Raw genomic sequence first — 25,839 nt, 5'->3', positions numbered from 1 at the left:
GTTCTCCCTGGGTCCAGTTTATCTGGAACTCTCTGTGCTTCCTGGACCTGTAAGTCTATTTCCTTCCCCAAGTTTGGGAAGTTCTGCTTCATTATTTTTTCACATAAATTTTCAATTCCTAGTCCTTCTTCACCTTCTGGCAATCCTATAATTTGGATGTTTGCTCTCTTATAGTTGTCCCAGAGGTTTCTGAGCTTCTCCTCATTTTCCTCACTTTTCATTTCCTCTTATGAGCTTATATCTTAGGGATACTAATCCTTTGTGATAGGTACAGCAGATATTTTTTCAGTTCCCATGTAATTTTATCACTTCTTTTACTTTCAGAAGTTTGAAAGTTTAATATAGTTAAATCTGTTATTTTTTTTGTGATCTTTTTACTATTGCTGTTACAAAGTCCTCTAAAATTTCATACTGAATGATTCCATATTTAAGACAGGCAAATATGCCATGTGGAAAATCATGTTGATCTGATAATGGAATCAATTAAGTAATTCCTCTGTAGATGTTAAATGATATAGTGTTACTATAATGTTAGTGATTGTCATCATTGTAAATAACAATATGTGTTTATGATTTTTCATTTTAAGAATTTTTAATTTTGGGGAAATGTTCTAACAGCTTTAATGAAATTCTGTGTATTTAAAATGGTCAGTTTGAATGTGTAAAATAGGTAGTGTGTTCTGATATGAAATTGCTATAAGGTTAAGATTAAAATATATCTTTAATTGTGTCTTCACAAGATTTATTCACATGAGTTTTTCTTATTGCCTATAAAACACTATCCTCTTAATTTTTATCTTTTCCCCTTGTTTGCTCCCTCAAATCCTATTAATAGTTATGTTAAGTTGTATTGATACGAGTTTGTATTAACTAGTTTTTTTTTTAAGCTCAAAGAGATAGGGTTTATTTTTTTCTTAATTTTATTTTTTGGTTTTTCAATTACAGTTGTCCCATTTTTCCCCCATTTCTCTTCCCCCACCCTGCCCAGACTTTCTCCCACAATCATATCCCTCCCCGTTGTCCATGTCCATGAGTCATTTATACACATTCTTTGACTAAATCCTTCTCTTACTTATCCCCCTTCTCTCCCTCTCCCCTCCCCCCTATTGACTGCTATTCTGCTCCTTGTCCTATTCATTTGTTTATGTTGTTCTTTAGTTTCCTGTATTAGGTGATATCATATGGTATTTTTCTTTCTTTGCCTGGGTTATTTCACTAAGCATAATTCTCTTTAGTTCCATCCATGTTGTCTCAAATGGCAGGAGTTCCTTAACTAGTTTTTTAAAAAGATTTTATTTATTTATTTTTAGAAAGAGGTGCAGGGAGGGAGAAAGAGGGGGAGAGAAATATCAATATGTGGTTGTCTCTTGCACATCTCCAATTGGGGGCCTGGCCTGCAACCCAGGCATGTGCCCTGACTGGAAATCGAACCTGCGACACTTTGGTTCTCAGGCCAGCACTCAATCCACTGAGCCACACCAGCCAGTGCTGTATTAACTGTTTCGCACACAATTTAGGGTTTTCAGTTTCTGAAATTTATATATTTAAGTGTACTAACTAAATTACACTTTTCTTAATGAATCTGTTTCTATTTCTTAAAAAAACTTTCAAGGTATTTATTAGGAAAGCTCAGCATTGGAGTTGATATTTAAAGCATCAGTCCCTAGAATTATAACCAATAACTTATAGTACAAAACAAAATGAAGAAGGTATTAGAGCAGTGCCAAAAAACTTTATATAGTTTAGCCCTAGTCAAGTGAACATTTGCTTTCTATACTTTTTGAGCACTAAATACATGGTCTTATATATAGTACACTGTTAATAAATAAAATATTGGTAGTGAATAACCAAATGAAACACCTTCCATTAACGATATAAATTATTGTCAAATTGCTGGGAAATGCAGTTCTAAAATTACTACTTAAATTTTGTTTAATCCATTAAAGTATGTACAGCAAACCTGCAACATAGATTTTCTACCACTTACGTTAGAAATTCCTTTTATAGTTAATACTTGTTTAATTACTTGATCAATTAGTTCATTTGTAGGTGACTTCCTTGTTGAATTTGATCATTTGATTTTCATGATCATTTACAGAGCTATCTGTCTAGGGCAGTGCTGTCCAATAGACTTTTCTGTGATAGAAACATTCTATGCCTGTAATGTCCAGTAGAGACACATCTTGCCACATGTGACGAATGAGCTCTTGAAAAGTAGTCAGGGTAACTGAGAAACTGAAGGTTTAATTTTACTTAATTATAAATGACTTAAAATTTTAAAAGCCTCATGTTGCTAGTGACTGCTGTATTAGTGCAGATATACTTTATTTTCATAGAGTTTTTTTGGATTATTCTAAGTTTATTTTCTAGGTTAGTGTTCTGACTTCACCAAAAGTGTGAGGTAAAGCTCTAAAGCTGGTGGTAAAAAAAAAAATACAAGAGCTAATTCTTAAACAACTTATTAGAGCTTAGAAATGTTTACTGAATTATGTGCACAGTCAAGATCACAAAACTCATTTCTAAAGGATGACAAATTTAATGGAAATAATTTTTCAATGATTATAATAAAATACTTTATTTGATTTTTTTTTTTTGCATTAGTAAGAAACGCTAGGTTGCTATATTGAACATACCACAGACTGTTTCTCCTCGTTTCTGAAGGCAATTTCATTCTAAGGAGAAACCAACGGTCTAAAGACCCATGAACTAATGCTCATTTTAAGGTTGGTCCATGTAAAGCTTTTGTTCATTTTTAAGCAGCTGATTTAGAAGAAAGTTTTAATGAGCATGAACTGGAGCCCTCATCACCTAAAAGTAAAAAGAAAAGTCGCAAAGGAAGGCCACGAAAGACTAATTTTAAAGGGCTGTCAGAAGATACCAGGTCCACATCCTCCCATGGAACAGATGAAATGGAAAGTAGTTCCTATGTAAGTAGAAAAACATTCTATTCTTACTTGCTGTTGCACTATGAATATTTAATTTAAACTGTGCTTATTGGTAAAATTCATCATTTGAAATATTGATTAAGCTTGATTGGTATAATAGCCTATTTTCATGGATTTTTAAAACTTGTTTTCTCATTTACATTTGCAGAGAGATAGGTCTCCACACAGAAGCAGCCCTAGTGACACCAGGCCTAAATGTGGATTTTGTCATGTAGGGGAGGAAGAAAATGAAGCAAGAGGAAAACTGCATATATTTAATGCCAAGAAGGCAGCTGCACATTATAAGTGTATGGTAAGCATGGTTCATTTTATGTGCTTTTAAACCCAAGTGTTTTGAGAAGCATTTAGCTAGTAACCAAGTTTGGTACTTTCCTCCCCAGCATTAGTGTTTCAGAGTTATGAACAGTATATCCTGTAATCCCAAAGCTTCATAAACTTTAGATTTTTAAAAATAAAGCCTTTAAAATTTGGTAGGATTTAAATTAATCCTAATTGTACTCACCATATTCTAGGTAACCCATAATTAACTCAAAACTGTAAATATTTCAGCTTTATAAACTTGTCATAAAAGATATGTTCGGTATCCACCATAACCTACTAAATGTCTCTTATTGTATGCCACACACTGTATAGCAGTTATGAGCTTCTGTTCCCTAATTGACTTAAATTCCTTGAGGAAAAGTATTGTATCTTATTTTTACATTCTTACCACATAGTATGCACATAGTATACATAAACTTGTTTGAATTACATTGTACTGAATTACTCAGCCCATTTATAATTAGGTTTTAAAAAATATATTATTTATACCAGAGATTCTTAACCAGTAATACATATTAGGTTTAATGGGGGAGCTTTTTCCAAAAAATGTACTGCTGGAGTAGATCCCAAGCATGTCTTTTTGGGGGGGGAAAGAAATCCCCAGGTAATACTGATCTGCATCTATGGATGAAATTTGCCAATTGGAACTAGTTTTTTTAACCGTGGAAATGTAAAACATTTGAGGTGACAGCATGACACTGTTGAAATCATCACTGTTTAATAAAAAGTATTTAATCTTGATTCAACACTGGCAACATTAATTTTATTTCATTCTCTTTATTTTGGGTTATATTTTAATCAGACATGGGAAAATATTTGAATTGGTACTTGATTATTAAGGAAAGTCTTTCTCAGGATATTGAAGTAATAGAACACATTTGTTATTATGTTTAATGATTTTCTCAAAAGGATTCTAAATATTAAATGTTCTTGTACTTTTTATTCTGTAGTTATTTTCTTCTGGCACAGTTCAGCTCACAACAACATCAAGAGCAGAATTTGGAGATTTTGATATTAAAACTGTTCTTCAGGAGATTAAGCGAGGAAAAAGAATGGTCTGTGGTTTTATATTTATGCTATGCATCGTTTCTCTTCTGATTTCTGCTTTAATATAGAACACTTCTCAAATTTATCCAGTCATCAAAAAATTTAATATAAAGTAGTTCATATATTAAAACACAGTATCTATTTAATTATTTGTAATATAATAAAGGATGCCGATGTAACTGAAACTTATTCCTCTTTCTATGTAACTTCATTACTTAAGAGAGTTATACTGAGCTTTATATTTTAGAGTATTTGAGAGTCTTTTAATAAAATATGAAGATATGAATGTATTGCAACTTACTAAGTTTAAAATGTTAATGTTATTTAAGCTTGCCTAAAGAAAAATTTCATAACCCCAATAGAGCATCGATAACTTCCCCGAGTTGTTATTCACTCTTCTTTTTGAATAAAAGGAAAGGATTTTTTTCAGAGCCTTGTTTAAAGTTCGCATTCACAGTTATGTTTCTTAAAATGTTTATCATAGCTTTAAAGTTTTCTTTAAAATGTGCCTAAGTCTCATGTTTTTAAGCATACTGAATTACTAATAAATAGCTTTAAGTAATATTGGCATCTTTATTGATCACTTACCCCTTTGCAGTTTATGAATATTATAAGATGTCAGTGGAATGCAAAATCTTTTAAGACAGCAATTATCTCTACAAATGACTTTAACTTTTGAAATTTTTATTGAGAAAATTTTCAAACATATCAAAATAAGAAAGACTAGTAACACACGTTTATCCATCATCCCGACTCATCAGTTATCAAGAATTTACAGCACTTGTTTCATCTATGCATTTTAATCTTGTTGCTTGGAGTTTTTTTAAAGCAGAGCTGAGACTTCATATCATTTCACCTCTATGTATTTCAGTATGTATCTCTTAAAACTTGGACATTTCTCACCTAACCACAGTGTCATTACACTTTATAAATTACCAACGAGCCCTCAGTGTCATTTAATACCCAGCTTGTATTTGCATTTCCTCAGTTGTCTCAAACTACCTTTTCAAAGTAGGTTTGTGTGAATAAGAACCCATAGGAGGCTCATACATTACATGTGGTTGTTGTACCTTCAGTGATCCAGGGCATGCCTTCCTCCCTATCTTTGTTGTTTCTGGTTTTGTTTTGTTGTATGCCATTGGCTTGTTGAAGAAAATTGATTGACTGTCTTGTAGACTATCCCGCATGTTTTTGTCTGTTTGCTTTTTCATGATGCCATTTAACTTGTTCCTCTATTCACTAGAGTTTCTTTTAAAGTGAAATTAGATTTAAAGGCTTGATTAGATTCAGTTTCAACATTTTGGGGGGTGAGAATACTTCACAGGTGGGAGTATATCATCCAAATTTTATCGCATCAGACAAATCATGATGTCTGACCCTTGGATTCAGGTGGTGAGTCTGACCTCTGTTGTGAAATCCCCCTTCAATCTTTCACCTAGTGGGTTCAGGCATTGATCATCTTTGTCTGAATCCATTAGAAATGACCATTTCTTTGTGTAACTGCCCTTTTGAAGGTATGAAGATTATTGATATTCTGTTCCATTTAAATCCAGTTCAGTTTATTGATATTTTGGTTGCATTTTAAAGATGAAACTCCTTTAAAACAGAATGTATAGACATAAAAAAGGGGGGAAGTCATTATCATATCATACAGAACAGTGTTGTATCATATAGCTAAGGTCCAAATAGGTGACTGGGATAACAATTCATTTCTTTTGATCAACTTATTTACCACTGCATTGTTGAGTGTTAGGATACACACTAACCTAGCATTTCCCCAAATGTTCTCCGAAGGACATTAGTTCATCAAGATGCTCCACCAGCCCTCCAAAAATAAAGGGGAACCTGGAGTTCAATAAACCTGGGAACTGTTTACTATACCTACCTTCCCAGAGAAAAGGTTGTGAGAAGTTCTCCCATCAAGCAAAAATCTTTAAAACTAGCATTTCCCAAACTTCTTCAATTGATCATGAGACCCTTTTCTCAACATTCACCTTTTACTTAGAACATTCTTGAGACAAAGCTGATCTAGGTCAGATTGAGAAGGCTTGAAAAGATTTCAGCCCCTTTAGTCTCCCTGTGCCGTTTTGCTTATTTGGTAGCAATCCCTCTCTTGGGGGAATTGCTTTCCTGTCTTCTCACTCCATAATAGGAAAGGAACTGATTCCAGGGAGAAAAAGAAACAAACCACGGAAATATAGAATATCATTCGTTTTGTGTTTGGCAGTATTAAGAAGTGCCTTATGTTTAGATGTCAGCTTTCTAATGGTTAGTACAGTTAAATAATAGAACATCGGGATAACTTAATATTAGAAAGTATCACAGTATGGTTTAAATTGCTGCATAATTTAATATATTGCTATATAATAAGTTCAGTGCATTCTTTTTCAGTAGAAAATTGGCTGTTTTCTTTGTAAACTGGAATGTTTGGCTGAAATAAGGCTAAAATAGAAAAGATGAGATTGCACAAACTTTGAAATACTGCTTATGTTTATTCTTTCTCTTCCCTTAAACAGAAATGTACACTTTGCAGTCAGCCCGGTGCTACTATTGGATGTGAAATAAAAGCCTGTGTTAAGACTTACCATTACCACTGTGGAGTACAAGACAAAGCTAAATACATTGAAAATATGTCACGAGGAATTTACAAGTAAGAGAACAATTGTTCATTTTTCTGAAATTGTTAGTAAGTAACTGCCTTATAGATGACATTAGTTTACTTGATCACTATTTTTAGATGGTATTTAGCGAAGTATAAAATACTAAGGAATCTATACAAGAGTGAGTACTACCATTAGCGTTTTCCTCTGACTATATATCCCTGGGTTATCAGTCATTAAACTAGTATTTATTATGCTTACTATATGTCAGACATTGTACCAGTATCTAGGCATACAGTTGCTATCAGAACAGACATAGATTGTGCCCTCATGAAGCTTACAGTCTAGTGGGAGAGTTATATTAATGAAGTGACCACATAGCTAAGTATACAATTACAGACTACATAAGTGCTATAAAGGATCCATTACCAAGTACTATGATGCCATATAACAAGGAAGACCTAACCTTGTCCATAATGGGAGGATGTTTAGGAATTTCTTTAAGGAAATAGTGCTTGAGATGAAATATAAAGGGCAAAGATGAGTGTGGGTTTTGGGAAAGTGTTCTAAGCTGAATGGGACAAAAAGAAAGGTACAAATTGGGGTTGGGGTGAGTTAGGAAGCTACTGCTGAGAGGCCAGCTCAGAATTGTTGGAAGCTTAGAATAGAATAGGGTTATGATGAAGATAGAAGTCAAAAGATACTCATGGAAGGATGATGAAAGAGTAAACTTTGGAGATTCAGGATTACATGTTATGCCCCCGCAACTGCCTTTTTAAAGATTTTATTTATTTTTAGGGAGAGGGGAAGGGAGGGAGAAAGAGAGGGAGAGAAAGAAACATTGATTCGCTGCCTCTCACATGCCCGCAACCCAGGCATGTGCCCTGACCAAGAATCAAAAACTGGCGACCTTTGGATTCTCAAGCTGGCAAGTGCCAGCCATACCAACCATACCAGTGAGCCATACTAGCCAGGGCACATGTTATCCCTTTTATTGTGGGTCTTCCACTGTGCTGCATTGAGAAAATGTTATCAATGTGCATTTATAACGGTTCCATTTACTTAATCAAATGGAGAATAAGTTGGTAAGGATCTCTGAATTTTTGGTTTGCCTGGGCAAATTGTAAAGTACTTTCTTACCCTCATATTCTCAGTATGCAGTGAACCAGTGACTTAGGGTCTACTCTTTTGTGTACAAAGCAGTTTACATAAGCAGTCACTTCATAATTTGGGTGTCTACATGAGGTGCTAATGCTATATTATAAAATTTGCAAAACTTCAATTAATAATAATGGCACAGATGATTTTCAAGTCAGTTCTACCAGACCTTTAAGGAACAGATAATTTCAATGTTATTTAAAGAGGTCCATCCAGCATGTAGCAAAAGATGGAAAATCTCTTTGTTTATTCTATAAAAGTTGCATAACTGTGGCACCAAAATTGACAAAGATAGCATTTAAAACAAAACAAAATATAGACCAATCTTATTTTATAAAAATATATACCAAAATCCTAAATAAAATATTATAAAATCAAATCCAGTGCTATATTTTAACAATTTAAAAGCTGTTCAAAATTAGGCAATATATTGATAATTAATAAAGAAAAATCCTATCACCTCCTGGTGGATAGTGAAAAGACATTTGATACCATCAGCATCCACAAATTTTAAAGTAAGCTAAAAAGAGTGCTCTTAGTAAGTTAGGATTCTTAATAAAGTGTATATGAGAAAACAATAGCAAATTGTTTCTTTAGTGTTAAAGGGACAATGGTCCTTAACCAGGGCTGAGCCCCCAAATCACCTGGGAGTGGATAGGGCCCTCTTTAGAAATTTTCTTTGCCTGTTCCCAACCCTCAGAGATTTAAATTCAGTAGGTTGAGGCCCAAACCATGTATTTTGATGACTCTCCATGTGATTCTCATGTTTGTCTCTAATTGAAAACCACCAAACGATTATATTAATATACTTTCATTCGGATCAAGAACAAGATAAGAGTGCCAACTACCAACATTGCTTTCAATGTTCTTTTGAAGGGTTCAGTCAGTGCAACAAGGAAAGCAAGAAAAATGTGTAATAAATATTGTGAAGGAAAAAACTGTTGGTGTTATTGATAACATTATCTGCAAAGACATATGAGATGAATGTTTAAAAAACAATTCCAGTAATAACTAGTTAGAAATGTAAAAGAAAATGTCTACCTCCCACCCCACACACATATACTAAAGGTGAAACTTCTCTTTTTTAAAAAAATTAGCATTTTACACAGGCAAAATATATTACGTTCCTTGATAGAAAGACTCAACATTGAGAGATATCTACTCTTCCCAAATTAATGTATATATTTAACATAATTTTAATGAAATCCAGACTTTGACAATTTTGTTTATAAGAGTAAATGTGGTATTATTTTTTTTAGTAATTACTGTTACCTTATATAGCAAGGAAACCAGAAACTTGAACAAGATAGGAGTTTGTTTCTCTTCTAAAGCACATTCAGAGGAAAGCTGTGCACATTCAGATGTAGTAGGCAGCTTTTCATTGTCATTGGGGACCCAGATTACCATCCTTCTACCTCTCTCCTTTTTGGGGCCTCCTTCCATAGGAAATAGGAAGATGCAAGAGCAAAAGAAAATGCAAGGACAAAGTGGCTATTTCTCCAGCTAAATCTGTCTTAAACAGCCTTCTTGTAAGTTCCACACACACGCTTCTGCTCAGCATCTCATTTGTCAGAACTTAGTCACATGTCCAAGGGAGGCTGGGAAATGTACTCTTAGTGGGAACACGGCTACCCAGATGAAATCTGGTTTAATACTATGGGGAGAGAGGTAGAAAAGAGATATGGTGGTAGTCAGCTTGTCTTTATTATAAGAAACCAAGAAAATTTTTATTGTAATTGAGAGGAGAAATCTCCTATTACATATCAAAACCAGTCATACGGTAAGTAAAACTGTATGATACTGGCATAGTGACAGAGATCACAAGAAACAGATCCATGTCTTTGTTGGCAACTTATAAATAATTATGGTAGCAATTTGTATCTGTGAAGACTGGGTGAACTATTCAGTATCTGACATTTATACAATTGGCTCTCCATTTAGATAATGTAATTTGAATCCTTATCTCAGACTTACTCCCAAAACAGATTCTAGATGGATTAAAAATCTTAATCATAAAAAAATCTCAGCAGGAAATAAAGTAGAATTTTTTTCTGTAATCAAGGACAGAAGTCCTAAGTATGATAGGAAACTCGAAATTTTTATTCGACTGCATTAAAATTAGACTACATAAAGAAAACTCCAAATCATTAAGGAAAATACAAGCCAATTAAAAAATAGGCAAAGTATATGAACGGGCAATAAATAGAAGAAATAGCTATGGGTTGGTTATAAGCATGTGAAAAACTATTCAACCTTATTAGTAATGAAGGAAATGCAGATTAAAACAAAATATTAGCAATTTTTATCTATCAGATGGGTAAAGATTAATGGAATGTATATTTAATGTTAGCTAGGTTCTAGAGACACAGGCATTCTCATTGGGTGTTCTAAGCAGACAATAGCACGAGGATGTATCTGCAAGAAGTATCATTGTATTGTTAATGATTATTGCTGTATCCACTTAGGGCAACTATAATGAGGACTGACCAAATTACCATAGATGGCATCACTCAAGATAGGAACTGCAACTTGCCATCAAATATTCCTCTTCTGTGGGAGTCCTTGCAGTAGTCAATATTGTAGTATAGCTCAGGTCCAATAAGACATGAACCGTATGGAATCGGCATGAGATCCACCCTGGCTTAAAAGCTTTGTACCTCATCAGAGCCAGCATCTCTTATATGTTATATAGGCAAAGATCATTTTCAGGTTATACCACAAAGAGGACCAAAGGTGGCTTCTTATCAGAATATTTATAATTCCCCCTGTCAAGATAGAATGTACCAGTTGAGGGGTAACATAGCTTAGTAAAATAGTCGACACACTCATGTTTCAAAATTGCCAGAGTTAACCAAAGGTGAAATTCTCATGCAGAGTGGGAAAAGGTTTATGTTAACCATTTATCCACAATAGCAAAATAAAAATAAACCAGAATGTTCATCAAGCGACTTAATAAATTTTAGTTCATGCACTTGGTGGAATACTATGCAGCAGTTAGAAATGAATTAGATCCATGTGTAGAGGGGTGAAGAGGTATTTCTATGATACAGTTGGGGAATATAAGTTACATATGTGTACATGTATATAAGATATTTGTACATTTTTGTACACATAAAATTTTTAGGAGTATATTCAGTAAATAGTTGCTCTCTCTCCTTCATTGCATAGAAATGGAGGTGAAGAGCCAATTTTGTATTCTTTATACTGTGGTGTTTGGATATTTTTATGAGTAAAGCATTATTATTTACAGTAGCCATTAATATTTTAAAATACCAGTCCTGTTTTAAACATCTAAAATCAGATACATGGAGAATTAGTATATTTAAATTTTAATTTTATTAAAGTACTTTTATTATAATTATCCATTTTTATTTTGGGAAAATGGAAAATATAGATAAAGAAAAAAGACAATGTCAACTTTAATTCTGTCACCAGAGATAACAACTCTAAATCTTGGAATACTTTTTTCAGACATTTATGTGATTGTATATATGAGTATATTTATAAAAACTACATTTTATTATATACACTGTTTTATAATCTGTTTTCCACTTACTATCCCCAAGACATTTTCTCTGTGATGATAGTTTTACATCACAATTTTAATGGTTTCATAGTTTTCAATCATTGTATGGACATATCAGATTGGTTAGTTGGTTCCTTTCTTAGACATTTAGGTGGTGATTTTTACTTTTTAACTATTAGCAGACCATGTTGCAGTGGCCATCTCCAAACAAAAATATTTGCACTGGGATCCATGATGATTTGAATTGTTCTTTTTATTTTTTTTTCACATTTAAACTTTTTCTAAAATCTGCTTATAATATAGATTCCAGATTATTTTTTCATAGAGACCATTGAGTTAAAATGATTGTCCATATGCATGCAATAGTTTACAGAAAGAAGAATAGACAAATAGGAAATGCAAGGAAGAATATTTCTGAATGAAGTGGCTTCCTCCTATATGTGGCTTTTTTAGCAGCCTTTCTGGATCCTGAATGTATTCATATGAAAAGGGCAAGGAAAGATTATATAGTGATTGTTTTTATTCTGTTTTATTATCTTTATTATATTTTAAGCTACTTAAATGTATATTTTAAAAATATCAGTCTCCTACCATAGAAAAGTAAGTGCTGTGACAGCAGCAGTCTTGTTTGGCCAGTCAACACCTGTGGCCTTGATGTCTAGACTTGTGAAAGACATGTAATGGGAAATAGTCCTTGAGTGGAAAATAATCCCATAAAAGATTAAAATTTGTTCTAATAACAAAGGGCTTATTCTTTTAGATAAAACTCTATTAAAAAATTTCAAAAGTTACAAAAATAAAATGGTATAACAACTCCCCATCGCAGCGGGTACTAAGTTATTGCCATAGTTGTTTCATCTATTTTACATTCTTCCTGGGGTATATTAAAACAGAACCCCAGATTTCTTGTCCTTTTATCCCTACATACTTCAGTATGCATCTCTGAAAAATATGGGTGTTCCTTATCTAATCACTATGCCATTATTACACTTTTTAAAATAAGTCCTTTGCATCTCATATTCAGTTCACATTTCCCCATCTGTCTTGAAAATGTCTTTTTAGACTTAATTTGCTCAAATCTCAATACATAGAAGGTCTCTACATTGCATGTGATGGATATATCTCAAGTCTCTTAATATAGAGCCATCTCTACTTCATCCCGCCTTTTACTGCTATTTGTTAAAGAACCTCAATAAGTTGTCCTGTGAAAGTCTTACATTCTAGATTTATCTGTTTGCTTTGTCATGAGGCCATTCACTTCATTTCTCTACCCCTCCGTAATTCCCATAAACTATAAGTAGGTTCAGAGGCTTCATTATATTTAGTTTATATTTTTGGGAAGTAGGAGTCTCACTCCTTTTTTATTTTTTAATTTTTAAAAATATTTATTTATTTATTTGTTTTTAGAGAGCACGAAAGGGAGGGAGAAAGAGAGGGAGAGAAACATCACTGTGTGGTTGCCTCTTGTGTGCCCTCACTGGGGACCTGGACCACAACCCAGGCATGTGCCCTGACTGGGAACTGAACTGGCAGCCTTCCATTTTGCAAGCTGGTACTCAATCCACTGAGTCACACCAGCCAGGGCAGGAGTCTCACTCTTGATATTTGAACTTATAATTTTTAAAAAGATATGATGCCCAGTGTGCAGTGTTTGAAGAGTACAAATTCTCTGCAGTTCTTTGAAAATTATTGAAAATGTTTTGAGAATAAAAAAGTAATGAACAAAACTAAGTCAGAAGTCATTTGTTTTTGTTGCCCCCCCAACCCTACCTCTTCCTTTTATTCTATGCACATGTTAGAGGTTTATAATGTTAAACTCAGTTTTAGATCATTTGTGGCAGATGGAACACCTATATCAGCATCTTTTATCGATTGCTGACCACAAGACGGTATCCACTGAACAATTTTTAAGAATTGTTCTATCTTGTCATCTTGTGTACAGAAACAGTCATGCATTGCCTAACGATGGGAATATATTCTGAGAAATGGGTGGCTAGGCTATTTCATCTTGTGCAAACATCAGAGAGTGCACTTACACAACCCTAGGTGGAATAGTCTTACCATACCATAGGCTATATGGTATCTCCTATTGCTCTGAGGCTACAAGCCTGTACAGTGTGTTTCTCTACAAAACAACATGATATTAAAACAAGCCTAAGAGAAAATGATGTAATCAAGAGACACTGTGAACCTGAGATGTCCGAGGCTGCTACCTGCATAACACAACATACTATTTTACAGCAAAAAAACAAATTTTATAAGCCCTGACTGCTGTGGCTCAGTGGGTTGGGTATTGTCCTGCAAACCAAAAAATCACTAGTTTGATTTGATTCCCAGTCAGGGCACGTACCTGGGTTGCTGGCCAGGTCCCCAGTTGGGAGCGTGCAGAAGCAACTGATCAATGTTTCTCTTGCACATTGATGTTTCCCTTTCTCTCTCTTCCTCTCTTCCCCCCTCTCTAAAATAAATAAATAAAATCTTTTAAAAAATTTTAATAAGTAGGAAGAGTACACTCTAAAATAACAATAAAAAGTATAGTATAGTAAACACAAAAACCAGTAACATAGTCATTTATTATTATCATTAGCAAGTATTATGTACTGTATGTAATTGTATGTGCTATGTTTTTATGCAACTGGTAGCACCAGTATCACCACAAACATGTGAGGAATATGTTGCATTATCTCATATGATGGCTATGTTGTCACTAAGCATTAGGAATTTTTCAGCTCCATTATACTCGTAAGGGAACACCTTCCTATACGTGGTCTGTCATAGACCTAGACATTGGTATGCGCCACATGATTGTAATTGACCTAAAATTGAGCTCATATCAGCCCACTCTTTGATTACAGTGGGGGATGGTTAGCTATAAAAATATTTATTGGTGCGTATACATTAAAGTGGCCTAAACCCTGGTACAAAATCGCCTGCATTGCTATTTTCATTAAAAAGAAATTTCGCCTTGGCTGATGTGGCTCAGTGGATTTAGTGCCGGCCTATGAAACAAAGGGTCGCTGGTTTGATCCCCAGTCAGGGCATATGCCTGGGTTGTGGGCCAGGTCCCCAGTTCAGGGTATGTGAGAGGCAACTACACGTTGATGTTTCTCTCCTTCTCTTTTTCCCTCCCTTCCCCTCTATAAAAATAAATAAAATCTTTTAAAAAGTATCCTAATTTTAAAAAATTCTCTATTAAAGACAATGGATTTCAATTATATGGTGTATATGCTCAAATAAAGGTTGTTCAAGCTACATGTTGTCAAAGTATCACTGCAGAGATTATTTGCTTATTTTAAAGGGGAAAACCTATCTTTACAATTGATCAGTCTGGCTGTCAGCACCTTAACCAAGTGCTCAAAGAGAATCACTAAAATCTGGCATTGTGAAATTACTTGTCTCCTAAAGTATGCAGGATTGCCTCTGGACTAATAACAACAAAAAAAAGTTAAAGCTAACCAAGCCCTTAGGCTGTATTTTCAGTTCCAGAATGTGGTATAACTGATAAGGTATCTAATCTAACTCTTCTCAAAACAGTGTCCTGTGGGAAAACATTTTGTAGGAACCAGTCTAGAGTAAGAGACATAGCCAAATGCAGTTCTTGGAAAACTGTCAGGCAATCACTAAGTTATTCTAACGAAGACCAGAACACTAATGATGAAAAGGCATTTGAGGAGTTTGAATAAATCGTTGCATGGAATCTGAACAGAAAGCAATAAGACATATATAATAAAATTTCCTGAAATGTACTTTTAAATAATGTATATGAAACATTACAGAATTTTATGATTTCATTTATATAGCTTAAAATAGACATTTTCAAGTTGGCCTAAAAATTTGTTTTTATTGTTTTAGCCTTAAAACATTTTTAAAATTATACTTTTCAATTGCAGTTGACATTCAATATAATCTTATATTAAAAACTTTGTTTTTAATTTTATTGGGCAAAATTAGGAATTGCTTTATATTTGAGTGAGTGTGATAACTTTCGTCCTAAACCTAAGGTTTTATTTCAGATGAACTTTTAATATCTCATTAACAGAGTGCTTTTCTATCTTTTAGATAGAAGTGGACCTGTAACTAATTGTGAAGTGTTTTTAAGTGTAAATGAGGAAACCCATATTTTAAATGGGCACCAACCTCATCCGCTAAGACATAAATATATTCTTATGAACAGTGGCAAAACATTTTGAGACTTTTATCTTTCATCATTGTAGACTATATTGTAAAAATCATAGTGGAAATGATGAGAGAGATGAAGAAGATGAGGAACGGGAGAGTAAAAGCCGGGGAAAATTAGAAATTGATCAGCAACAACTAACTCAGCAGCAACTTAATGGAAACTAGGTATGAAAGTTAATTATATCGGATCTGTTGTCAGAATACAATACACACTGATAAAAACATGTTGAAGTAATGGTGTGCAGTATGATTTTTAAAATGTTATTATGCTTAGTTGAGCATGTTACTAGAATGCTGAGGATTGTATAAGCTTGCATAGTTTTTTAAACTAGCTGATTTTGTAAAAGTAAAAACAAGCTATCTACTTTATCAATAAGTGTAGTTGTAATGTCAAATCAGTAAGATATGCTTACTCCTCAGTAACATTATATTTATTGTGTTCCCCTCAAACGTCATATTTTACATTTTTTTATCATCTTTTAAACAGGTTCATGGGACAGAGTTAGAAAACTGGGAATGAATAAGACATCCATAACTACTATTCTTTTTTCACTGTTTTCTAAAATCAAAAAGGGTTTGTAACTTTTTACTGCCCAACTCTTAGATCCTTCACTGAACTGCTTAAAAACGTCTTGTTTGTTTTATGAGCCTTCTTCACTAGATGGCAGAGTTTGACATGTTGATAATTCGTAGCTGTAGTTTGCAGTTTCTGGGAAGCAATTGAAACACTATTAACCCGGTGTATAGTGTCAACATTTAAAGCAGACATTGAAGTGAAGTAAGCTTCATTTTTCATTTGGACTGAACAAAGTTCTGTTTAGAGTGTCTAAGTTTGTTTAGTGAATTCATACTCAAGGGAAAGCATAAGCAAATTTTACTTTACAGTGCAAACACGCCTCTGGTTGCAACACATAGGAATTTGTGAATTTTTTTTTTTTTCACGCTCAAGTAATGGAGGCTAGAAATGAAGAGAACTTTATTTTTCTCTTGGCTTTGAGAGCAAATGCTAAAAATTTCTTCCAAGAAATGTGCTAAAGCATTTCATTTAGTTCCTGTTAAAAGTTGTTCTCACTGACCAGCATGGACTTGGGCAACTGGTGATTATAAGCTATGAGCTCTAGTGCTTATGCCAAAATTCTCTTGACAGTAAACCTCTTCTATTTCCATGTTATACGAAGAGCTTCTAGCAAAATGATTGGATCCTTTCAAGTTTAACATTTGGCAACAGCAAATCAAACCTTTTTTAAGATTTAAAGGATTACCACTCACTAAGGACTTTAGCCACCATGTCTGAAACCCGTTCCTCTCAAGTGCCGTGTTGTGTGGAACACTTCATATATTGGCCCAAAATATGTAAGGAGGTCTCTCATGTGCTCTAGGAGTAAAGTCTTTGCATAAAACAGTATTTATTTTTAATTTTGTGACCACTATTTTAAAAACTTTATTTAATTTTTTTAATGTTTTCATGCAGTGCTTTGCTTATCTATTAAGTAGGCTTTTGTGTCCTGCTTTTCCTCTGGTAGGGCTCAGTGGTGTTTTATGGATCACCAAAATTGTTTCTCAAAGCCTAAGAATCCAGCTTTTTAGAAAGGATTTTTCTCACTGGCATTTCTAGCTACTGATGTTTTCTTCCATTTATCTTCTGAAGCACATTTATATATTTCTTTATGGTAAAACAAAAAACAAACAAACAAAAAAAACCTTCTGTTGTGGTCTGCCTAATATTACCATAGCACCTCATTATTAAGGGTAGGGATTCTGATATATGAATTTTTAGTTCACCTACCACATTAGAGCAAATTAGCAAACAAGTAATCATGTTAACTTGATTGTACATCAAGATATTTTGTATCTTATGGAAAAGCATTTTTTAAAATGTAACAGATGGAAAATTACACTGTGCTTAATGACTCATTTTTTTTAACTGCTAGTCCCTTAAAGACACATTTGTCAAGTGTGTATTCATACATTTAATTAAATCAAGGGACTTGATGATTATTTTAACCGTCTTTTTTTTTAGAAGGAAACTAGCTTTAGTAGTGGGTTGCTCTCCCTGTATGTTTTTCTCTTCTTGCTCTAAATATGCCATTGGATTTCTTTGTGTGTATGTGATGAATTTTCAGAATTCACCATGACTTGAAGTGCAACGACAGATCTAGATGTTTGTTTACCAAGCTACGTGACTTTTCCCAAAGGATCTGTACTTTATTTCCTTACAACAGCTTGAAACCTGTTATTTTAAATCTTTGAATCACTGTGTCTAGATCATTTTTACTTTATATGCCATTGATTTACCCGTGAAACAATAGAGCACCTTCATTTTGGACAACTACTGTAATGATGTTTTTAGGAAAAATGGAAGGTGCCAGGGGTAATAATGGCCAGTCAATAATCACATAATAGACTTCAAATACTATAGCTTTCTGTTGATGAGTTTGTTATGTAATCAACTGTATGATTTTGTATGGGTTTCTTCAACCCTTTCTCTGCCACTAGCAACCAGAATAGCACTTTACCTTTTGGTTGGCTAGGTAAGTGGCTGGCTACCTATTTTTCTCACTGTGGTGTGATTGGCTAAATAGTCTTTCATTAAAAAATTGAAATGTAAATTGAAGTCACATGAAAAATCACCTTTGGTTGTAAACCTCCAATATTTTGATTTTCTATTCATGTTCGTCACATGCTGAGTAAAAGTGCCTTACAATGTAAAAATTGTACAGTACTTATGTTCCCAAGTAGCATCATCTTCTGGGTAGTAATTACATTGTGGTATGAATATTTAGAAAAATGGACCTCAGCAGTATATTTACTGTTCATCTCTTAAGTCCTTAACTGTAGTTTTAATAAGCATGAAATTATTTGATAACTATATAACATTTACATCATTTCAAAAAATACTGCCATGACTGTGTTTTATGCATATTTTAGCTTGAAGTTTTGAAGCATCTTTTCTTTTTTTCCTTGTTTCTTTTTTCCTATTTTTGTTTTGTTTTTGTTATTGATATTAAACAGTGTAATCTTTGCAAGTGTATATTGAAGATTATTCTGGAGCATTTATTGCCTTACCAGAAATGTTAGTAAGAAATGTTCTTTAGAGTAGAAAGATAGACTTGAGTTTCTATACTTTAATAAGAGCTCTTTGTTCCTGGGGGGAGGGGTGGGAGGTGAATTTTACTTTCATCTCAATTTATTAAAAACCCACAAATGAAATACATTTTATTTCAAAAATCATCAATTTTAGAATTTCAGATAGTACTTTCTCAGGAGTACATGCTACTCAAGATATTAAGACAATAACAAGCTATGTAGATCTACTGTTGAATCAGAATCTATGTACTTGAACAAATGTGTGAATCTTAAATAAAGCAAAAGAAAAGTGTTCTTCTACAATGTTGCTTTTTTAAAAAAGCGCTGAAGTTAGACCAAGGTATACAGTTTTGTTCTAACAGACATTTAGGTTAATTGTAAAGATAAGGAATGCATTATGGGTCAAAATCAAACATTCCTCTCATGTTATGTATATTTTGTTCCTGTTATATTGGCTTTATTTTCAAAATTGTAGTTTGTAGTATTAGTTTCCTTTTATTGGTATTGCATATATTATTCATTCAATAAATGCATTAATGAATTTCATGTTTGTATGTATGTCTTTTTGTGAAAGGGTATAATGAAGCTTATTTGTAACAGCAATAGTATTGTGCTCCTTTTAATCTTTATTTCAAGGTGAAATGCCTACTTTGTTTAATAACTTGTTAAACAAGTATGAGAGAAAGAAAAATGTGAATTTGAGTTTACTTAAAAGTTTCACGACATAAAAGGTTTTATCATGGAGAGAAACAGCAATCTTTCAAGTATAATAGAACTGCATTACATCTTGGTTCTCTTAGTAATATATGACTCAGATACCTGTGGCCTAAATTGCATCCTCTAGAACTTAGTTTAAAAGTGATCTTGAAATAAACCAAAACACCCAGTACAGTAAATCTGATTGGTAATAAGGATGTAGGATTAATATCTTTGTCATAAAGGTATTTCACCTTATAGATTTAAATTTACTCTGTTTACCATGGACAGCTTGCTTCTAGTACAGTGCTCATATATTGAGGTGGCCATATCTAGAGCAGAAATCAAAAAGGGTTTGTAACTTTTTACTGCACAACTCTTAGATCCTTCATTGAACTGCTTAAAACCTCTTGTTTGTTTTATGAGCCTTCTTCACTAGATGGCAGAGTTTGACATGTTAATAATTTGTAACCTGACTTCCTACTCAAGAGGGAAAAAAATCAAGCAATAGGTTCTGATTAATGCGACAACTATAGGATGGTGTCCTTTCCTGTAAATGTTACCTAATAGTGCTTGGGGTGTGTTTGTAAAATATGCTGTTTAGTTTCATTTTAATGACCACCATAAAAATATAGAGAAGGGAGTTATGTGGTTTTCTTTAACTAATTGAAACTATTGACAGCTGGAGCTTTTGTTTGTTTTTGTTTTTTTGGTGTTTCTGTTTTGTTTTTCAGCTGCAGCCATCAGCAATTGCTGAGGTTATTCCAAAACATAAACCTGGTAGAATTTTCTAGGAAAATCTATGTACAGCAAATGGTTGGTCCATATTTCTAAGAGAAAACCCTAGTCCATGTTATATTTATGTATTAGAGTCCTCACTTATACACAGTGCTGCTTTATCAACCAATGTTATATAATTTTGCCTTGTTCAGGTAACGACAGAACTGTACATTAAGGATGTAAGGAAAATTTTTATTCTTGACTTTTATTCAGAAGATGAGAACTATAAAATACCAGTTACTAAGAAAGTTAATGTTCTTCATATGGTTAGTGTACTTGAAGTTGAGTCAGTCAGTCAGACCTGCGTCCTTGACAAAATATAGGAGATCCATAAACATCCAAATTATATACCTTTGTTTATACCTCTCTTTGGATATAAATATCTTTTTATGTTGGAGGTGGAAGCAGTGGCCAGGAGACAGGGAAGATACAGCTGGGCAAAGAGCTAACTAGGTCTGCTCTATGAATGAGAATAGTCTAATAAATAGACATGTGCAAACGAAAATACTGTTTGAAGGGGCAAACTTTAAAATGGCACCTGAGAGGGTAGATATTCAAGGGAATGTTAGGAACGTGGAAATAGAATTAAACTAGTTTAATATGGACACTGGATTTTGAACCCATGAGTTTTTATAAAGTGATTTGTACAAAAGGGTAAAGTTTTTTTCTGTTTGCAAGTATCTTTAGAATCAGAGCTATTTATAGATTTTTTTTTATTTGTAAAATTCATATATACCCATAAAAAGACATGAAGTACTGCTACTGCTACAATATGGATGAACCTTGGAAATGTTAGGCTAAGAAGCCAGGCAGAGTCACATATTGTATGGTTCCATTTAAACAAAATGTCCAGAATAGGCAAGTCCATAATGACAGAATGCAGATTAGTCATTTCCAGGGGCTGCGGAGTGGAGAATGAGAAGCGACTGTTAACAGGTATGGGGTTTCTTTTTGACATAATGAAAACATGTGGAGTTAAATAGTGGTGATAGTTATACAATTTCATGAATATTCTAAAACCCATAAATTATATACTTTAAGATGGTGAATTTTACCTCAATTTATAAAAAATTAATATGTGTTCATTGCACAAAATTAAAATATGCAAAGATATAAATAAAGCAAAATATGAAAATTTCCCCCTTCTCCACATTATTTGATGTGTACCCTTCTGAATGCCTATATACATATATAACTTAAACACTTTTTTAGCATAAATAGAATCATGCTGTATCTACAGTCCTGTACTTTGTTTTTTCACTTGAACAGCTCTACAAAGTGTCAGTACAAGTAGATTTCTTATATTCTGCTAAGCAGCTCCATGATATCACAGTGTATGGATGAACTGGAATTGTTCTATGTCTCACATATATCTTCATGTTCTTAGGTGAATAATTTCTTAGGCTAAAGTTCCAGGAGTAAAGAGTATGTACATTTAAAGTTTTGATCCAAAAAAATTGTACCAATTTAAAAGTCCATCTGTAGGGATTAAGCTCCCCTGCTTCCCCACTTCAAAGGTGTGCTTTTGAATGAAAAGAGGTATGGTGCATTTAAAAAAAAACAAAAAACATTGTACACATTCTATAGAAAATTCAATAAGGTTTTGATCTTGCTATAAAGACCATATAGGCTATATGTCATAGTGGAATATGAATTATTTTTGAGAAAATAGAGATTATATTTCATGTGTGAAAAGGTTAAGTCAAAAGGTTTTGTTCCATATGTATTATTAACAGTAGTAATGGTGAATCATTTCCCTTACTTCTGCTTTCTGAAAGGTAACAGATTGCTCATAGCTGTTCATTATTTCCAGATGGATCTGCTCTGAATGTCCAAGATCATAGGTGGCTTGATTTCAGTACACTTGAAGGGGTCATGTAATGTTTTTGTTGAAGAGTTCCTATGAACTCTTCATGTTACATGGTTCTTCCCAAGTCATGACTCTGTCTAACAACTGGTCAGTTGCATGAAAACAACAGAAAATATTTTGAACTGTTCATTTTTCAACTAATTGTTTCATTATTATATGAATAAAACCTAAGACTAACCAGAAAAATCGAGTTGATGTACACTTCATGGTTTTAGCTCATTTGCTAGAAAATGATTTTTTTTTCATGTAAGAATGTCAAATAAAAATTACCTGCATGTCTGAAAATAGATTGTTGATAAAATGATGCTGGCCAGTGGACATGAAAGTTTCTAAATAAAGAATAAAATGAGAGGAGACTTCTGCCCAAGATGGAGACCTAGATTGACACGTTCCATCTCCCTCCACAACTAAGAAGGAATACAACTACCACAAAACCAGCAGTAACCAGAAGTTCCAGAAAATAAATGGAAGTCCAACGTATGAAGTTACAAAGAAATGGTGCTCATCCGGACAGGTAGGAGGGGCGAAGCCAGGGAGGACAGGTCAAGCTGTGCTGTCTGTGGCAGCAGCAATGATGGTGGCAGGACAGCAGCAGTGATGGTGGCAGGACAGCGGTAAGCACAGACACCCGTATTTAAGGGGAGGCAAGAAGCGCCTGGGGAGCACCCCGGCTGCAGACCAGACTCATCAGCTTGCGATTCCAAAGCCAGGGAAGGCAGACCCCCATTGCCTTGGAATGTGAGGCCCGGTGGGAGTAGGGATGGAGGAGGAGGCTCCCGGTCTGTCAGCAGAGATTGAACAGCAGAAATCCATCTTGGACCCCCACCCCCACAGAAAATGCCCGGTTGTGACAAGTGCAAAGGGCTCCACCCCCTATAGCATAGGAGGTGTGACAGCCCCTCCCAGGAAGCAAAGGTAAACACAAAACTGTTCAGGATGGCACAGATCATGATAGAGATCCCAGTGACGCAGCTGACCAGACAGCAAATTTCTAATCCAACAAAGCAGCAGATAGGAAATCTTTCTGAGGCACAGTTCAGAGCTTTGGTTATAAAAATGCTTACATTGTCCTGGCCTGTGCTTTCTCTGCTCCCCTGTGCTCATTTGTAACAGGAGAGTCTGGCAGGACACACAGCAATCTCCCTCTCAGTTTAGGAGGGCCGTCCTGAGTATAGGGCTGGCTCTTAAAGGCACGAGAGGACAATAAGAAAAAAAAGGGGGGTGGGAAGAGAAATGAAAAGAAGAAAAGAGAAAAAAAAGAAAAGGAAAAAGAAAAAGAGAAAAGAAAAAAGAAAAGAAGGAAAAAAGGAAAAGAAAAGAAAAAAAGGAGAAAAGAGAGAGAAAAAAAATGCTTACAGACCTAACAGCAGATCTTAAACAAGACAGGGAAGGAATGAAGGCTAGTCCTGCTGAAATGAGTGAAAACACATATGAAACAGGTGGTGAGGGAAAGAAAACCAGGGATCAAATCAACAAATCAGAACATAGGGAAGGAACAAACAGTCAATCAGTGCAGAAAGAGGAAACAAAAAGTGAGGAAAATGAGGAGAGGCTCAGAAACTTATCGGACAGCTATAAGCGGGCCAACATCCAAATCATAGGGTTGCCAGAAGGTGAAAAAGAACTAGAAATGGAAAAATTATGTGAAAAATTAATGAAGCAGAACTTCCCTAACTTGGGGAAGGAAATAGACTTACAGGTCCAGGGAACACAGAGAGTTCCAAAACAAACTGGACCCAGGGAGAACCACACCAAGACACATTATGATCAAAATGTCAAAAATTAAAGATAAAGAGAAAATCTTGAAAGCAGCAAGAGAGGAGAGAATTACATACAAAGGGGTCCCAATTAGACTATCAGCTGATTTCTCAAAGGAGACTCTGCAGGCATAATCAATAAAGCATATTAAAAATAAATAAAATTAAAAAATAAAATAAAATGAGCCCTGGATGATGTGGCTCAGTGGAGTTGAGTGTTCACATATGAACTGAAAAGTTGCTGGTTCGATTCCCAGTCAGGACACATGCCTGGGTTGAGGGCCAGGTCCCCAGTTGGGGGTGTGCAAAAGGCAACCAGTTGATGTTTCTCTCCCTCTCTTTCTCCTTCACTTCCCTCTCTCTAAAAATAAATAAATAAAATATTTAAAAATAAAAGAATAAAGAGAGATTTGGCCAAGATGGAGGCATAGGTAGACACACTTCACTCCTTCCACAACCATAAGAAGGATTACATCTACCTCAAAACAAGAAACAAACAGAACTACCAGAAAATCAAATGCATGGAAGTCCAACAAACAAAATATAAAAAAGCAATACTCATCCAGATAGGAGGGGCAGAGGTGGGGAGCCGAGGCGGAAAGGGCCCAGTGTGGCGGTGGCAGTGGCAGTAGTGACAGCAAGGCAGTGGCTGTGGCCAGCCATTGGAAAGAGCAGTCACACATTATAAAAGCCAGGAGCGACATCTGAGGAGCGATCACAGTACCAGATCAGACCGCGCAGCTCATGGGAAAATAAATCCTCATTGCTTTTGGCTGTGAAAACCAGTGGGGGTTGGGGTGGCGGAAGAAACTGCAGGTTTCTCAGCAGAGTCCACTTGTTTAAAGGACCCTACAGTCCTAGAACATCCACAAACCCATCCACTCTGGGAACCACAACCAAGGCAACAGCTAGAAGGGTGCCAGTCCTATACGGGAAGTGGGAGAAGTGCCTGGAAAAGGGGTAAGTGCTGAGCAAGCGGCATTGTCCTCTCTCAGACCCCTCTCCCACATATAGCACCACAACATGGTGAATGGGTCACCCAGTACTGATGAATACCTAAGGCACAATGTAACAGGTGTGACAGCTCTACCTAAGACACAGAGGCAAACACAGGAGCCTGTCAAGTTGAGGAGATAGAGAAGTAGGGCCCAAAAGAGGGAGCTGATTAAGGCTTCAATGGTAGAACTAAGTGACAAGAAGATAGCCAACCTAATACATGCAGAGTTCAAGACACTGGTGATACATATCCTCACAGACTTGCCAGACATGGTTGAGTACAGGAAACAGGAAAGGGAAGAAGTGAAGGCTATACTGGGTGAAATGAAGAAAAAAAAAAAAACACATGAAACCAATAGTGAGGGGAAGGAAGCTGGGATTCAAATGAACGATTTGGAACAAAAGGAAGAAATATAAAGTCAACCAGTACAGAATGAAGAAACAAGAATTGAAAAACAAAACAAGGAGAGGCGTATGAACCTCTGGGACAACTTCAAACATGCCAACATCTGAATCAGGGATGCCAAAGGAGAAGAGGAAGAGCAAGAAATTGAAAAATTATTTGAAAAATTAACGAAGGAAAACTTTCCTAATTTGGCTAAGGAAATAGACCTACAAGCCCAGGAAGCATAGAGAGTCCCAATCAAGCTAGACCCAAAGAGGACCACACCAAGACACATCAGAATTAAAATGCCAAAGGTTCAAGATAAAGAGAGAATCTTAAAAGCAGCAAGAGAAAAGCAGAGAGTTACCTACAAAGGGGTGCCTATAACACTATCAGCTGATTTCTCAAAAGAAACTTTGCAGGCAAGAAGTATTTAAAGTGATGAAAAACAAGGGCCCACAACCAAGATCACTCTATCCAGCAAAGCTGTCA

The 25,839-nt window shown here is 34.9% G+C and overlaps 1 protein-coding gene and 1 non-coding gene across 4 annotated transcripts in view; both read left to right on the top strand.

Annotated features, from left to right (window-relative positions):
• PHF6 (PHD finger protein 6) overlaps window positions 1–17,460 on the top strand; it is a 53,798-nt gene extending 36,338 nt beyond the window's left edge. The window contains exons 6-11 of one of the 3 annotated variants that reach the window (XM_090264267.1): window positions 2,761–2,927; window positions 3,094–3,237; window positions 4,217–4,321; window positions 6,830–6,963; window positions 15,812–15,941; window positions 16,264–17,460. In XM_090264267.1, the coding sequence (XP_090120393.1) occupies window positions 2,761–2,927; window positions 3,094–3,237; window positions 4,217–4,321; window positions 6,830–6,963; window positions 15,812–15,941 (680 nt within the window). In that variant the 3' untranslated portion in view covers window positions 16,264–17,460. Of the gene's footprint in view, window positions 1–2,757; window positions 2,928–3,093; window positions 3,238–4,216; window positions 4,322–6,829; window positions 6,964–15,811; window positions 15,942–16,263 lie in introns of all 3 variants that reach the window. The other 2 variants (XM_090264266.1, XM_090264265.1) reach the window with 2 other exon arrangements.
• Window positions 17,461–23,274: 5,814 nt separating this feature from the next.
• On the top strand, window positions 23,275–23,414 carry LOC149990686 (small Cajal body-specific RNA 11). The gene has a single exon (XR_016508822.1).
• Window positions 23,415–25,839: the final 2,425 nt, after the last annotated feature.

Source organism: Furipterus horrens, unplaced genomic scaffold, assembly GCF_987537825.1.
Source record: "Furipterus horrens unplaced genomic scaffold, mFurHor1.1.pri manual_scaffold_17, whole genome shotgun sequence".
Lineage (NCBI taxonomy): Eukaryota > Metazoa > Chordata > Mammalia > Chiroptera > Furipteridae > Furipterus > Furipterus horrens.
Note: the sequence above shows the minus strand (reverse complement) of the source record. Positions and strands in the feature narration are given on the sequence as shown.